General features: G+C 49.5%; 1 protein-coding gene across 2 annotated transcripts in view; it reads left to right on the top strand.

The window, feature by feature from the left end:
- The first annotated feature begins 8,791 nt into the window (after positions 1-8,791).
- BBS7 (Bardet-Biedl syndrome 7) overlaps positions 8,792-17,402 on the top strand; it is a 108,054-nt gene continuing 99,443 nt past the window's right edge. The window contains exons 1-3 of one of the 2 annotated variants that reach the window (XM_073572009.1): positions 8,792-9,062; positions 13,529-13,686; positions 14,000-14,065. In XM_073572009.1, the coding sequence (XP_073428110.1) occupies positions 13,651-13,686; positions 14,000-14,065 (102 nt within the window). In that variant the 5' untranslated portion in view covers positions 8,792-9,062; positions 13,529-13,650. The remainder of the gene's footprint in view (positions 9,063-13,528; positions 13,687-13,999; positions 14,066-17,402) is intronic. The other variant, XM_073572008.1, reaches the window with a different exon arrangement.

Raw genomic sequence — 17,402 nt, 5'->3', positions numbered from 1 at the left:
CCTTATCCCTTATCTGACCCGAAGTGGTGGCCCCTGAAGAGATTATTCTGGGGTAAACTCTGACTGTCACCAGGATTGCGGGCATACGCTGTCCCTTGCTGATGGCCCTGGTTTTTGTAGACTGGGGTGCCGAGAGCAGGGTGAAGTGGGGTTGTCCGAAAACTTGCTGTGGAGAAACGGGGTCAGTGAGTGCTCTCATCCGCTGGCCACACAGAGAAGAGATTTTGACAAGCGTATGGAGATGACCGAGAACAGTCCATAGTCTGTACAAGGTCCAAAGCCAGTTGACACGTCAGATCTCCCAGGGTCGCTATTCCACCTGTGATATACACACAGAGAAGAGATAACATGCGTAGGGAGGTGACGGTCCATACTGTCCATACAAGGTCCAAAGCCAGTTGACACGAGAGTCACCACCTGGCTTATCCGACCATCTCCATGGAACCAGGTGACCAGCGGGTCCCAAAACCTGGCTTTCTCCAAACACATCCATGGTTCAGAGATGGTCACTGGATCAGATCTGTATCTTTCCAACCAGAGCCGAACACTCCTAGGTTGTTTCCCTTAGACTCATAGATCCGTGTCCGTCGTGATGGTGCCATGATGAATTGGCTGCAGTCTTCTCTCTCGTCCCTTGAGTGTTGTGCAGACTGGTAGCTCTCTGTGTGATCAGATGAGAACCGGTCTCTCCATCTCAGGGTCTTTTTATACCCCAGGCAAGTAAGCTATTTTTAGAATTACCCAGTGTCCTTCAGTACACCCTCACTGCCTTTACCTATCTACCTTCGAAGTCAACAAACTGTTTATAGAATACAATACACAATTAGCATATCAGCTCACAATAAACACAGATAAGCACACACTATGTACAAGACATTATTACAGACTTAAGCCCCCATTACACACTGCGATATCGCTAGCAATATCGCTGTAAAGTCACCGATTTTGTGACGTTGCAGCGATATTACTAGCGATATCGCTATGTGTGATACTTACCTCCGACCGGCTCCCCCGCTGGTTATCGCTGATCGCGCGAGAAGCTGCTGGACCATTCCTTGTCGTCCACTTCCTGTGGCGTTTCCTGCTGTGACGATGAGCGACGCGTGGAGCCGGGCGGGAGGACGCAGGATCGCCGCGTCTGACAGGTAAGTAGCGATCCCCGTCCCCTGCGATGTGGCTGGTGAGATCTGCCTGAGTGGCAGCTCACTAGCGACCACCCAGCGATTCACCAGCGATCCTGACCGCGTCATATCGCTGGTCGGGATCGCTGGTGAGTCGCTAGGTGTAACGGTACCCTTACACAGTATGTTATGGTATGAAAGTCTGTCTTATTGACCCACCAGACATAATCACTTAAATCCACAAGCCAATATACAGATAGAAAGTCAATTCTTGTGGGTTTACAAAAACATGGTTGTCTGTGAAATTAAGATACAATCTGGTTTCTTCACACTTGCCCACTGACGTTTTGTTGGTGACTGATTTGGGGAGGATATTCGCGTATTATGTCCTTGAAACCCCTCCCCAATCTGATACCGAGGGTATTGCTAATGATGTGAATATGCATGCTTTACCTGACAGTGATTTATCTGATAATGATTATGTATCTGAAGGTACAGCAATACTCAGCCACTTCACACTGCGGGGTGAAATGGCTGAGGAACCCCTAACAGGAGCAAGCGACAGTGCTAAGGGAAATGGGGAGAGGCAAGGGAGCCATGAGGAAGGTGATGCCGCGCAACTGACCAGTGCCACAGAGTGCCCGCAATGCAGATAACGCCACCTCCGTAAACGATAAGCAGAGGGTGTTCTGGAAACGAGGGAGTTTGTACCGGGAGACAGTTCCCGGCAAATCCCAAAAGGAGTGGTTGAGGGAAAGACAGCTGGTTGTCCATTACCAATTTAGGGGTGACTTGTTACTGATAGCCCATGAGATTCCACTCGCAGGACACTTAGGGGATCAGCAAAACTAAGGCCCGGCTGTCTCAACACTTCTATTGGCCCAAACTGGAGACAGATGTAACAAATTACTGCAGCTCCTGTATCACCTGTCAAAGAGTGGGAAAGTCGGGGCCTGCTCCCAAGGCTCGCCGATCTCTGTGCCAGTGATAGAAGCAGGTTCGGACTGAGGCACCATGATACCGAAGTATCCTCCAGTGGGCCCCGCCCCCATCTTCTGCTTCCTTCATTAGTCCCTGCCCTGCATGTCAAGTGGTGCACACTTTACATCTCGCCTGGGCACAACTCTAGGCGCAAACTCCCTCATCCAGCTGAGAGCACTGTGCCAGCCATTTCTACATCATCCTATAAATCCCAGCAATGACGTCGCTGGGCTGCTCTGTGAAAACAGGACCTCTGATGAGGTCACAGGAGGGGAGGAGTCAGGGGTCACATGATCAGGGGCCTCAGTGCAGGACTCTGCTGTGCTGGTTGTCATGGTGCTGGACAAGGGGAAGTTTATGTGTGGGGTTATAAGGGGTTTACAGTGTGGATATAGCAGAGCTGTGTGTGTACGGGGTGTTCGGAGCGGAGCCACGTGTGTGCGGAGCCGCGTGTGTGCGGAGCCGCGTGTGTACGGAGCGGAGCCGCGTGTGTACGAGGTGTACGGAGCGGAGCCGCGTGTGTACGATGTGTACGGAGCGGAGCCGTGTGTGTACAGGGTGTAAGGAGCGGAACCGCGTGTGTACAGGGTGTACGGGGGCGGAGCCGCCTGTGTACGGGGTGTATGGGGCGGAGCTGCGTGTGTACGGGGCGGAGCTGCGTGTGTACGGGTCGGAGTCGCGTGTGTATGGGGCGGAGTCGCGTGTGTATGGGGCGGAGTCGCGTGTGTGCGAGGTGTACGGAGCGGAGCCACGTGTGTACGGGGTGTACGGAGCGGAGCCGCGTGTGTACGGGGTGTAGGGAGCGGAACCGCGTGTGTACGGGGCGGAGCCACCTGTGTACGGGGTGTACAGGGCGGAGCCGCGTGTGTACGAGGTGTGAGGAGCCGTGTGTGTACGAGGTGTACGGCGCGGAGCCGTGTGTGTACGAGGTGTATGGAGTGGAGCAGTGAGTGTATGAAGTGTACGGAGCGGGGTGTACAGAGCAGCGCCGTGTGTGTACGAGGTGTACGGAGCAGAGCCGCGTGTGTACGAGGTGTACGGAGTGGAGCCGTGTGTATGTACAGGGCTTACAGAGCGGAACTGCGTGTGTATGGGGTGTACGAAGTGTACAGAGCTGAGCCGTGTGTGTACAGAGCAGAGCCGCGTGTGTACGGGGTGTACGGAGCGGCGCCGCGTGTGTACGGGGCGGAGTCGCGTGTGTACGAGGTGTGTCGAGCCGTGTGTGTACGGAGCGGAGCCGTGTGTGTACGAGGTGTACGGAGCGGAGCCGTGTGTGTATGAATTGTACACAGCGGAGCGTACAGAGCAGAGCCGTGTGTACGAGGTGTACGGAGCAGAGCCGCGTGTGTACGAGGTGTACGGAGCGGAGCCGCGTGTGTACGAGGTGTGCGGAGCCGTGTGTGTGCGAGGTGTATGGAGTAGTGTATATGTACAGGGCTGACGGCGTGGAACTGTGTGTGTATGGGGTGTACGAAACGGAGCCCTGTGTGTACGAAGTGTACGGAGCTGAGCCGTGTGTGTACAAAGCAGAGCCGCGTGGGTACGGGGTGTACTGAGCGTAGCCGCGTGTGTACGGGGCGGAGCCGCATGTGTACGGGGCGGAGCCGCGTGTGTACGGGGCGGAGCCGTGTGTGTACGGGGTGTACGGAGCGGAGCCGTGTGTGTACGAGGTGTACGGAGCGGAGCCATGTTTACGAGTTGTATGGAGCGGAGCCGTGTGTGTATGAAGTGTACGGAGCGGGGTGTACAGAGCAGAACCGTGTGTGTACGAGGTGCACGGAGCAGAGCCGCGTGTGTACGAGGTGTACGGAGCCGTGTGTATGTACAGGGCTTACGGAGCGGAACTGCGTGTGTATGGGGTGTATGAAACGGAGCCCTGTGTGTACGAAGTGTACAGGCAGAGCCGCGTGTGTACGGGGCGGAGTCGCGTGTGTATGGGGCGGAGCCGCCATGGCTGTGGAGTTGGTAAGCCAAACCTGCGACTCGACTCAATTTCCCTTACACCGACTCCAACTCCACGACTCCGACTCCCACATATATTGCTTATATTTAAGTGAAAAATTTATTGTAGTACAATGTGAACATCAGACATTTAATCATTTCTATGATCCAATAATCAAGATATTTAGATAGAACATAATATCTATTTATTGGAATACAACTTTAGAACACAAAAAACTGTAATAAATTGTAAATATGTAATACACTGTATACATGTACATGTATACGGTACAGACCAAAGTTTGGACACACCTTCTCATTCAAAGAGTTTTCTTTATTTTCATGACTATGAAAATTGTAGATTCATTCTGAAGGCATCAAAACAATGAATTAACACATGTGGAATTATATAATTAAAGTGTGAAACAACTGAATATATGTCTTATATTCTAGATTCTTCAAAGTAGCCACCTTTTGCTTTGATTACTGCTTTGCACACTCTTGGCTTCAAGTGGTAGTCACCGGAAGTGATCTTCCAACAGTCTTGAAGGAGTTCCCAGAGATGCTTAGCACTTGTTGGCCCTTTTGCCTTCACTCTGCGGTCCAGCTCACCCCAAACCATCTCGATTGGGTTCAGGTCTGTTGACTGTGGAGGCCAAGTCATCTGGCGTAGCACCCCATCACTCTCCTTCTTGGTCAAATAGCCCTTACACAGCCTGGAGGTGTGTTTGAGGCCATTGTCCTGTTGAAAAATAAATGATGGTCCAACTAAACACAAACCGGATGGAATAGCATGCCGCTGCAAGATGCTGTGGTAGCCATGCTGGTTCAGTATGCCTTCAATTTTGAATAAATCCCCAATAGTGTCACCAGCAAAGCACCCCCACACCATCACATCTCCTCCTCCATGCTTCACGGTGGGAACCAGGCATGTAGAGTCCATCCGTTCACCTTTTCTGAGTCGCACAAACACATGGTGGTTGGAACCAAAGATCTCAAATTTGGACTCATCAGACCAAAGTACAGATTTCCACTGGTCTAATGTCCATTCCTTGTGTTCTCTAGCCCAAACAAGTCTCTTCTGCTTGTTGCATGTCCTTAGCAGTGGTTTCCTAGAAGCTATTTTACCACAAAGGCCTGCTACACAAAGTCTCCTCTTAACAGTTGTTGTAGAGATGTGTCTGCTGCTAGAACTCTGTGTGGCATTGACCTGGTCTCTATTATGAGCTGCTGTTAACCTGCGATTTCTGAGGCTGGTGACTCGGATGAACTTATCCTCCGCAGCAGAGGTGACTCTTGGTCTTCCTTTCCTGGGGCGGTCCTCATGTGAGCCAGTTTCTTTGTAGCGCTTGATGGTTTTTGCCACTGCACTCTGGGACACTTTCAAAGTTTTCCCAATTTTTCGGACTGACTGACCTTCATTTCTTAAAGTAATGATGGCCTCTTGTTTTTCTTTACTTAGCTGCTTTTTTCTTGCCATAATACAAATTCTAACAGTCTATTCAGTAGGACTATCACCTGTGTATCCACAAGACTTCTGCACAACACAACTGATGGTCCCAACCTCATTTATAAGGCAAGAAATCCCACTTATTAAACCTGACAGGGCACACCTGTGAAGTGAAAACCATTTCCGGTGACTACCTCTTGAAGCTCATCAAGAGAATGCCAAGAGTGTGCAAAGCAGAAATCAAAGCAAAAGGTGTCTACTTTGAAGAACCTAGAATATAAGACATACAGTATTTTCAGTTGTTTCACACTTTTTTGTTAATTATAAAATTCCACATGTTAATTCATGGTTTTGATGCCTTTAGAGTGAATCTACAATTTTCATAGTCATGAAAATAAAGAAAATGGTTTGATTGAGGTGTGTCCAAACTTTTGGTCTGTACTGTGTGTGTGTGTGTGTATATATATATATATATATATATATATATATATATATATATATATATATATATATATATATACACACACACTCTATGACTTATCTCGGCTAAGATAAAGCCTAGATCCTCAGGCTACATTCACACTATGGGCGTAGCCAGGATCAAACCTAGAGTGGGGGGCAGAACCTCATACTGTTCCGCAGAATTTCATACTGCACACCTCAGCTGCTGCAGAACCTCATACTTCACACCCCTACACTTGAAAATAAAGCCTACACCTTAAGAAGATGTGGTGATGAATGCAGTCTATTTATTCCAACTATCAGTTGATGTTAATGTTACTGAAGACGAGCAATGCCTGTACTGGGCGTCCTTTTGGGCAGCTATGAGGTGTACCTGACTGGTGCTAAAAAAAAAGGAGTGTTAGTCTGTGTGCTATCCGGCTTTCATTCTTTTTGATACAGATATGATATGGAGACAGATATGGATAAATGGATATATAGATAGAGCAGATTTCTAATCTGCTTTTGCTATTGAAAACATTATCTATGAGCTCAAAAACCTTTCAGGTGATGCGGTTTTTTAAAAAGCTGATCTGCTTTTGCAGCTGAAAAACATATCCTCAAAAAACGCAGGAAAAACGCTGTGTGTGAATGTAGCCTTAGATCAGGAATAGAACAGTCATTTATAGGACATTTCATAACTTTCCCAAAATCCTATGAAAAAATATTCAGCACATTCTGCATTGAATTACTGTACCCAATTATATATTTTAGGAGTCGGTCCATTTTATACCGACTCCACAGCCCTGGGAGCCGCGTGTGTACGAGGTGTACGGAGCGGAGCCCTGTGTGTACGGGGTGTACAGAGCAGAGCCATGTGTGTACAGAGCGGAGCCGCGTGTGTGCGAGGTGTACGGAGCAGAGCTGCCTGTGTGCGAGGTGTACGGAGCAGAGCTGCCTGTGTGCGAGGTGTACGGAGCAGAGCTGCCTGTGTGCGAGGTGTACGGAGCAGAGCTGCCTGTGTGCGAGGTGTACGGAGCAGAGCTGCCTGTGTGCGAGGTGTACGGAGCAGAGCTGCCTGTGTGCGAGGTGTACGGAGCAGAGCTGCCTGTGTGCGAGGTGTACGGAGCAGAGCTGCCTGTGTGCGAGGTGTACGGAGCAGAGCTGCCTGTGTGTACGGGGTGTACAGAGCAGAGCCCTGTGTGTACAGAGCGGAGCCGCGTGTGTGCGAGGTGTACGGAGCAGAGCTGCCTGTGTACGAGGTGTACGGAGTGGAGCCCTGTGTGTACGGGGTGTACAGAGCAGAGCCCTGTGTGTACAGAGCGGAGCCGCGTGTGTGCGAGGTGTACGGAGCAGAGCTGCCTGTGTGCGAGGTGTACGGAGCAGAGCCCTGTGTGTACGGGGTGTACAGAGCAGAGCCCTGTGTGTACAGAGCGGAGCCGCGTGTGTGCGAGGTGTACGGAGCAGAGCTGCCTGTGTGCGAGGTGTACGCAGAGCCCTGTGTGTACGGGGTGTACAGAGCAGAGCGGCCTGTGTGCGAGGTGTACGGAGCAGAGCTGCCTGTGTGCGAGGTGTACCTCGTGTGTGTACAGAGCTGAGCCGTGTGTGTACTGAGCGGAGCCGTGTGTGCACTGAGCGGAGCCGTGTGTGCGTGTGTGTACTGAGCGGAGCCGTGTGTGCGTGTGTGTACTGAGCGGAGCCGTGTGTGCGTGTGTGTACTGAGCGGAGCCGTGTGTGTGTGTGTGTGTGTGTACTGAGCGGAGCCGTGTGTGTGTGTGTGTGTGTACTGAGCGGAGCCGTGTGTGTGTGTGTGTGTACTGAGCGGAGCCGTGTGTGTGTGTGTGTGTGTACTGAGCGGAGCCGTGTGTGTGTGTGTGTGTACTGAGCGGAGCCGTGTGTGTGTGTGTACTGAGCGGAGCCGTGTGTGTGTGTGTGTGTGTACTGAGCGGAGCCGTGTGTGTGTGTGTGTGTACTGAGCGGAGCCGTGTGTGTGTGTGTGTGTACTGAGCGGAGCCGTGTGTGTGTGTGTGTGTGCACTGAGCGGAGCCGTGTGTGTGTGTGTACTGAGCGGAGCCGTGTGTGTGTGTGTGTGTACTGAGCGGAGCCGTGTGTGTGTGTGTGTGTACTGAGCGGAGCCGTGTGTGTGTGTGTGTGTACTGAGCGGAGCCGTGTGTGTGTGTGTACTGAGCGGAGCCGTGTGTGTGTGTACTGAGTGGAGCCGTGTGTGTGTGTACTGAGTGGAGCCGTGTGTGTGTGTGTACTGAGTGGAGCCGTGTGTGTGTGTGTGTACTGAGTGGAGCCGTGTGTGTGTGTGTACTGAGTGGAGCCGTGTGTGTGTGTGTACTGAGTGGAGCCGTGTGTGTGTGTGTACTGAGTGGAGCCGTGTGTGTGTGTGTACTGAGTGGAGCCGTGTGTGTGTGTGTACTGAGTGGAGCCGTGTGTGTGTGTGTACTGAGTGGAGCCGTGTGTGTGTGTACTGAGTGGAGCCGTGTGTGTGTGTGTACTGAGTGGAGCCGTGTGTGTGTGTGTACTGAGTGGAGCCGTGTGTGTGTGTGTACTGAGTGGAGCCGTGTGTGTGTGTGTACTGAGTGGAGCCGTGTGTGTGTGTACTGAGTGGAGCCGTGTGTAGGAGTTGTTAAAATGATGACCTCAAAAAGTCACCTCCGACCTAGACGCAACCCAACTGATCAGCCGATCCCAGCCCCCGGATGCTGCAGTCCCAGTCAGTGCCCTGCGTCATTTCCCAACGTTCTCTCGGAGTCCAGTGACAGAGCTCCCCCTACTGGCAGCTCTACATAATGACACGTGAGGTGAAGGCGGTAGTGAGCGCTCAACACAGCCCAGCAGAGGCTTCCGTCCTGGACCTCACCTGCCTCCCACACAAAGTGAGCGCTATCCCTGCGGGAGAACACACTCTCCGGCTGCTATCTACAGTATAACAGTGCGCCTGCGCGTTACTAATACACCACGTTATGGATGAGATAGCTCTGCCCCTCCAGGTCTGATTCCCAGCTATTGGCGGCCTCACTACAGGATGGACGTCATATGACCTGGACGTGACGTCAGGACGCTCCTCCCCGGACGCGCTGGTTGCCTTGGTTGCTGTGGCGGTGCTGTGTGTGACTCGGGTGAGCTCCGGCGAGTGTACACGGCTGTGCTTATAAACACGCACTGTGTGCGGATATTGCGCTGCTGCCTCACGGTATACGGGCTATGTTCTGTGTAAATAAAGTTTGTTTGAGGTGGCAGTTAGTTGACGTTTTGTGCTCATTTGAATAAACTTTATTTATACTGCTTAGATGACCTAGAGTAGATGGATAACCTCAGCTTAAAGGGGATGTCCGCTACAGGATAACCTCAGCTTAAAGGGGATGTCCGCTACAGGATAACCTCAGCTTAAAGGGGATGTCCGCTACAGGATAACCTCAGCTTAAAGGGGATGTCCGCTACAGGATAACCTCAGCTTATAGAGGATGTCCGCTACAGGATAACCTCAGCTTATAGGGGATGTCCGCTACAGGATAACCTCAGCTTATAGGGGATGTCTGCTACAGGATAACCTCAGCTTAAAGGGGATGTCCGCTACAGGATAACTTCAGCTTATAGGGGATGTCCGCTACAGGATAACCTCAGCTTATAGGGGATGTCCGCTACAGGATAACCTCAGCTTATAGGGGATGTCAGCTACAGGATAACCTCAGCTTATAGGGGATGTCCGCTACAGGATAACCTCAGCTTATAGGGGATGTCCGCTACAGGATAACCTCAGCTTATAGGGGATGTCCGCTACAGGATAACCTCAGCTTATAGGGGATGTCCGCTACAGGATAACCTCAGCTTATAGGGGATGTCCGCTACAGGATAACCTCAGCTTATAGGGGATGTCCGCTACAGGATAACCTCAGCTTAAAGGGGATGTCCGCTACAGGATAACCTCAGCTTATAGGGGATGTCCGCTACAGGATAACCTCAGCTTATAGGGGATGTCAGCTACAGGATAACCTCAGCTTATAGGGGATGTCAGCTACAGGATAACCTCATCTTATAGGGGATGTCAGCTACAGGATAACCTCAGCTTATAGGGGATGTCAGCTACAGGATAACCTCAGCTTATAGGGGATGTCCGCTACAGGATAACCTCAGCTTATAGGGGATGTCCGCTACAGGATAACCTCAGCTTATAGGGGATGTCCGCTACAGGATAACCTCAGCTTATAGGGGATGTCCGCTACAGGATAACCTCAGCTTATAGGGGATGTCCGCTACAGGATAACCTCAGCTTATAGGGGATGTCTGCTACAGGATAACCAGCTTATAGGGGATGTCCGCTACAGGATAACCTCAGCTTATAGGGGATGTCCGCTACAGGATAACCTCAGCTTATAGGGGATGTCCGCTACAGGATAACCTCAGCTTATAGGGGATGTCAGCTACAGGATAACCTCAGCTTATAGGGGATGTCCGCTACAGGATAACCTCAGCTTATAGGGGATGTCCGCTACAGGATAACCTCAGCTTATAGGGGATGTCTGCTACAGGATAACCTCAGCTTATAGGGGATGTCCGCTACAGGATAACCTCAGCTTATAGGGGATGTCCGCTACAGGATAACCTCAGCTTATAGGGGATGTCCGCTACAGGATAACCTCAGCTTATAGGGGATGTCCGCTACAGGATAACCTCAGCTTATAGGGGATGTCCGCTACAGGATAACCTCAGCTTATAGGGGATGTCCGCTACAGGATAACCTCAGCTTATAGGGGATGTCCGCTACAGGATAACCTCAGCTTATAGGGGATGTCCGCTACAGGATAACCTCAGCTTATAGGGGATGTCCGCTACAGGATAACCTCAGCTTATTGGGGATGTCCGCTACAGGATAACCTCAGCTTATAGGGGATGTCCGCTACAGGATAACCTCAGCTTATAGGGGATGTCCGCTACAGGATAACCTCAGCTTATAGGGGATGTCCGCTACAGGATAACCTCAGCTTATAGGGGATGTCCGCTACAGGATAACCTCAGCTTAAAGGGGATGTCCGCTACCGAACCACCTCTTCTTCTATAGAATAAAGCAATGCTCACTCCTCTCCGCAGCAGCGCTGTTAGGCCGGAGTCACACTAAACCTATGAAATATCGGTCTGACTCTCCCTGCCGAGAGATGCGAGTGTCATGCGAGTACAATCCGGTTTTTCACATTGTTTTCAAAGGAAATATTCAGCAGAACACACACCCATATAGAGAGAATAAAAGCCGGCAATTCATATGCGGGTACAGTGAAATCACTCTGACAGGTTAGATATAGATATCCACACACACAATATATATATGTATGTATTTATATTACATAGAAGAAAAGCTGGTAATTCATCTGCCGGGTTCTGTAAAATCACAGCAGGAGCCGACAGGATAGCAGAGATGGATTACATACCGGAAGTACAAATAGAATAGGTAGATATATACATGTCAGTGACAAATACAATTAGTACAGTGTGCATGCAATTTACCCGACATGTAATTAATTAATGAAAAATTATTTTTTGGAAAAAAATGGCGTGGGCTCCCGTGCAATTTTCGTAACCAGAAGAGGGAAAGCCAATGGCTGGGGGCCGTGTTTATAACCTGGGACAGGGATAATACCCATGGAGCTTCCTAGGATATTAATATTAGCTCACAGCTGTATACTTAGCCTTTACTGGCTATTAAAATGGGGGACCACAAAAAATAACTTGGGGTCCCCCTATAATTAATAACCAACAAATGCTTTGAAGACAGCTGAGGGCTTATATTAATAGCCTAGGAAGGGGCCATGGATACTGCCTCCTCCGAAGCTAAAAACATCAACTCTCAGCCACCCCAGAAAAGGCGCATCTCTAAGATGCGCCAATACTGGCAATTGGCCTCGCTCTTCCCAGTTACCCTGTAGCGGTGGCATATGGGGTGATAGTTGGAGGGGTTGATGTCACCTTTGTATTGCCAGGTGACATCAAGCCCTGAGGTTAGTAATGGAGAGGCATCAATAAGACGCCCCCATTACTAACCCCATAGTCTCATTGTAAGAAAACACAGACACCAAGAAAAAAGTCCTGTAATTGATAGAAAGACACAGACTCCTTTTAATAAATCTTAATTAAACCATACTTACGACCTCGTCCATTCCCTCGACGCCCTTGTCATCTGCAAAAGAGTTAAAAATATAAAACGACAATACTCCTCACCTTTCTGCAGAGATGATGATAATCCATTTGTCCCACCATGGGTCTAGCTCTGCTACATCTAGGTGGCAGGCTGCATGGTTTCATGATGCGACCATACAGCCTGTCATCCAGCAGAGACACTGAGCACCGTGTGCTCAGTGTCTCCCTGTGAACTCCTATTCCCTGTCTGAGGGCACCGCGAAGGTGAGAAAGTTCTGCTGCTCGCGGTGCCTTCAGACAGGTCCTGCGAATTCATGGCCAATGAACTCACTTCACCTTTCTCACGTCAGCGTGATCGCAGTGGGAAATTTTCCCACCACGCTCGCATTGACGTCAGAAAAATGGAAAAATTAAGTGCTTTTTTGATTATTATTGATAGGTGGTGCAGAAAACGGGAAGCAAAAATCACAATACAAAAAAAAGGAAAAGTGACTTAACCCTCCCACCACAAATGATGAATGGGGCCTATGATGCGTGCTGATTGGGGGTCCAAGAAGAATTTTCTAATGTATATAGTTTAGTAACTTATTGCAGTGATGTAAGTGGAGTTCTTTGGGATCTGGAGCAATGATCTAGCTTTCCAGATGTTGCTGGTGAGACTCGCACCGCTGGTGCTTATACCATGCTTGCAGCCTGTCTCTGTGTCCAGCCAGCAGTGCTGGCCTGTGGGGGCTAGCGGATGTGGCCTGTGGGGGCCAGCGGATGTGGCCTGTGGGTGCCAGCGGTTGTGGCCTGTGGGGGCCAGCGGTGGGGGCCAACGGTTGTGGCCTGTGGGGTCCAGCAGTTTTGGCCTGTGGGGGCCAGCGGTTGTGGCCTGTGGGGGCCAGCGGTTGTGGCCTGTGGGGGCCAGCGGTGGTGGCCTGTCGAGGCCAACGGTTGTGGCCTGTGGGGGCCAGCGGTGGTGGCCTGTGGGGGCCAGCGGTGGTGGCCTGTCGAGGCCAACGGTTGTGGCCTGTGGGGGGCCAGCAGTTTTGGCCTGTGGGGGCCAGCTTTGTACAGTTGTCCTCCCCGTGGGTTTTACTCTAGTTTGACAGTTCATCCTTAGAATTTGCAACCAGCGAGTTTCTTTTGCTCATTTCCTCGTCACTATTGAACCCAATAGTTTATTTTCAGCTCAGCAGTTGAACTGTGATTTTTGATGTGGATTTTCTGCCAGATTTCACTGTGAATGAATGTCCACAGAAAACATCACCTGAATGGAAGTGCCCTTCCACTAGACTAACAGATTTTTCTTTTCTTTTTTTCAAATACTAATTTTACCCTTCATCCTTTTCTACATGTGACACGGAGAAACATGAAAGTGTAGCATGAGTGATCAGTACTTTTATTTGTACATGTGCCATGTTATTTGTAGCTGCAGTGTTCTCTTACTGTTGTCTCCCTATTGTATTTTCAGCTATGCCATTCTGCAGTGAAAACACAAACACTGGTAAGGAACTGAAGGGAGCCCGACCACAGGACTTTGTACTGGTGGGCTATTTCTTGTAAGAAGCTACGAGACAGCTGGCTGTCATCAACATGGAGCTGCAGTTAAACCGTGTGGATTACTTGCAGGTATGGCACAAAATCCCTCTGTCAAGGAGAAGTGTTGTGAAGCTAGGAGCGTGATAATAATCTGTATTAAAAACGGCCAGGAAATGTGCTTTTATTACATGAATACAAGTATGTAAATTGCTTACCTGACTGCCCACTTGCTAGGATCCTAAAAGGATATCATGACTGTGCACATTGCACACTATCACAATTTGGCAGTCACATAGAGTGACTGCAGAATCTAGTTAAGCCTGGAAAAGTCATTATAAAGTTAGAAGATAATTGTGCATTGCTATTCACATTAAATAGAGAATTTATAAATATCTATCTGTAGGTTGGGGTCACCGCTCAGAAAACAATGAGATTACTTCCAGCATCTGGAAGAAGAGCAACTCAGAAGGTATTGTACTGTTGAAACACAAATGTCTTTTCTCTGCTCCAGGTTCATTATGGCAGGTCCGGTATAACTGCACCACTTGGTACATAATCTGTCTTTAAAGGGTTGGCAGCATCATTTTTATGAATCAAATTAGTCTGTGGGTGATTGAAACAATAAAAAATAGATACTCACCTAGCGGACTTTGGTGCTCCTCCCCAATGTTACCTGTGTCCCCCTGGCTTTCTCACTTTCCCTTCCAACACGGCAAACATCACTTCACCCCTGCAGCCAGCCAGCGGCCATTGATCAGCTGCAATCTTCACATTCTGTCCAAGCTGGAAGAAAGAATCTGGTTTCTGGCTTTGATGCAATGTGAAGGCTGCAGCCAATGGTCACGTCTGGTTAGTGAGTATCCATTTTTTTCGATTTAAACGCCATACAAATACAGAGTCAACAATGAATAGAGATGTCCATTAAGATTAATTATCCAAATAGCAGGGTAATACAGGACTATAGCCGTTATAAACATAAGTGAACGCTATCCCTATATAAATATATATATAATCAATATCCAAATAGAAAGGGAATTCAACTAGTATTATGGCTACAATCTCAATAACATCATACAAGCGATGTCTAAATCCACATGAGCATCAATCCCAAAGACACCGTAAAGACAGCCAGTTTATTACTGCAAAATGTAATAAACCCAGTGCTTATTTACCTAATGTGATCGGGCATCCATAACACTGAATGGCGTGACCTCCTCCACCCCAACGCGTGTTTTGCACTAGCTTCTTCCTTTCTATATTGATTATATATATATGTATATATATATTTATATTGGGATAGCGTTCACTTATGTTTATAACGGCTATAGTCCTGTATTACCCTGCTATTTGGATAATTAATTAATGTTAATGGACATCTTTATTCATTGTTGACTCTGTATTTGTATGGCGTTTAAATAGCCTCCTACTGGGCATTTTTGTTATTTTTAACCAATATTTTAATACATATCAATAAAATACATTATTTTAATATAGTTTTGCTGGGTCTCTTCTTTTCAGCTATATAATGATATAAGTCCAAAACTTGTTTTTTGATTTGTGCTGTGAGGTGCCAGTTTATTTATTCATGTGGACTAATTTTGGTGTATCTGCCTTTAACAGCAGTAATTTGCACTATCGTCGATCGCTGCTCTCAATCACTAATGGTGCCATTTAAGTGAGCAACATCCGGTCAGGTCATCTGTTTGAGTGCCTATTCAACAGCCACCGTCATCCTGCAGCACATGTTCAGATTGTGATTTCTCTATCGCTTCATTGGGGGACACAGGAAACCATGGGTGTATGCTGCTGCCACTAGGAGGCTGCCACTATGCCGAAAAAAAGTTAGCTTCTCCTCCACAGTGTACACCCTACCGACAGGAAGTAGGATGTTCAGTTTAGCTTAGTGTCAGTAGGAGGTGGACACGGGTCTTTCATTAGACCCTTATCTACCTCAATGTGTGTCGTTCCTTTTCAGGTACCAGGAGGGACACAGTGTGAAAGGTCACAACTGTACTCCCACAAAGAGACTATGAGTACGGCGTGTACTGCCACCCCGTATCCTCATACGTCTAGCCGGCAGGACCCAAACCCCTAGCACAGAAGCGTGCTTAGGTGATCCAGACCTGGTCCTGGCTCTTCGTCTCCCAACTACTCGCCCACTAGAGCCTGTTAGTTGGATGAGATGTGACATCCTGCAACATGTTTCCAGACGTCTGACACCACAGGGAGAAGAGGTAAACACTGCATAAGAAGATAGGTAAAGAAGAGGAAATCCCCTAGGTTCCAGTAGTCTAGTCCCGGCTTATATCGGGCCGAGTCCTCCCCTCTCCCTGGCCGCTCTCCTGCCGCACATGTGGGGAGCTCATTCCCTGCCGAGGTCAGCAAAGCCCTCACCACCGCTCGCCGAGTGCTGTGTGTTTCAGGCTTCCCCGAGCTGGTACCCTATTCAGCAGAATAGGCGAAGGTGGGCAGCAGCCTGCTCTCCTCAGCGCGGGTCTCCCGCCCCACCGCTTCCCCCTGCACCCGACTACCTTTCTGGTAGGATCCAGGTGATAACTCCAGAATTTTTCGGGCCTCCGCGTCGCCCCCCCCTTCGTCGGCGGTCTCCTGGGTCTAATCTAGGCCCCGACTTCAATTGCGGCCTAGTCCTCGATAGCCCTGCCCCCCGTCCTCTCTTGTTTCGGGCTGGCTTTTTTCCTGCCCGTCTTCCCTCAGCCGCTTCCTGCACCCAGCGCAAGCTCCGCCATCCGTCCGGCCTCCCTTGCAGCGCAGAGAGAATATCCTTCGCCGCCATCTTTCTGTCCCCAGAGCTGACGGTTGGCTCCGCCCCCGTTCGGGCTGTGCAGAGTGGAGTTGTGCACAGGGCGCCCTTGTCTAAGGCCTCTTTCACACATCCATTTTTTCTTGTCAGTTAAAATCCGCCAAAATGGCGGAAAGCGGATCCGTTTGTAACTGATGCAAACGGATGCCACCGGACCGTTTTTTTGATGGATCCGTTGAATGCAGAATTTTAACGGAACCACAGTCCGGGATGGGGGGGAGGAGGAGAGAGAGAGAGAATTTTTTCCGTCCGCCAGAAAGGATTTGAGGGTTAAAATTCCGGCTGAATTCCTTCCTCCGGACATGCGCACTGTAAACTGCGGATTCTGCAGCAAAAAAAATGTTGCAAGGTCCGTCCAGGCATGTTGGCTGAAAAAAATTTTGCGGATCTGCAAAAAAACGGATCCAACGGATGGCCATCCATCAAGATCCGCCAGTAATGCAACTCAATGGGGAAAAAACGGATTCGCAAAAAAAAATGGCGGATCCGTTTTTATAAAAAAATGGCGGATTTTGACTGATGGTCAAAAACGAAAGTGTGAAACAGGCCTAAGGCGTGTAGGTGGGGGCCCTGAGCGGACATATTGGTGTGAGCACACCGGTAATGACTCTGTCCTGCCTGCGGGCAGCGCGGTCCTCGTCACCGCTCAGTTTTGCTCCTCTTCTCTCACTTGCAAAATGAGATACGTCTTCCTGGACCTCGGTATCCTCCCTGCGTCGGCATCCACCACAGCGGTCGTATTCTCCCAGCGTGGGACACGGTCAGTGCCTTCACCGGACAGGACCAGCTGTTTCCTGCCTATCTCCCCTCAGCCGAATCAGATACAATGCGCAGTGTAAGCCCCTCATAGTAAAATTAAGCAGGGCAACACTTTCCGCAGGTCCAGTGATGGAGCAGAGGATCCATCTTAGCTATTGCGTCTCATGTGAAATGCGCTATAGTCGTACAGTCCCTGGAGCAGTACAGTCACTAACGTAATGGTTTT

This window comes from Dendrobates tinctorius, unplaced genomic scaffold (genome assembly GCF_039654945.1).
Source record: "Dendrobates tinctorius isolate UK_male_01 unplaced genomic scaffold, ASM3965494v1 ptg000030l, whole genome shotgun sequence".
Lineage (NCBI taxonomy): Eukaryota > Metazoa > Chordata > Amphibia > Anura > Dendrobatidae > Dendrobates > Dendrobates tinctorius.
The sequence above is the reverse complement of the archived record's forward strand: the minus strand, read 5'-3'. Positions and strand labels throughout refer to the sequence as shown.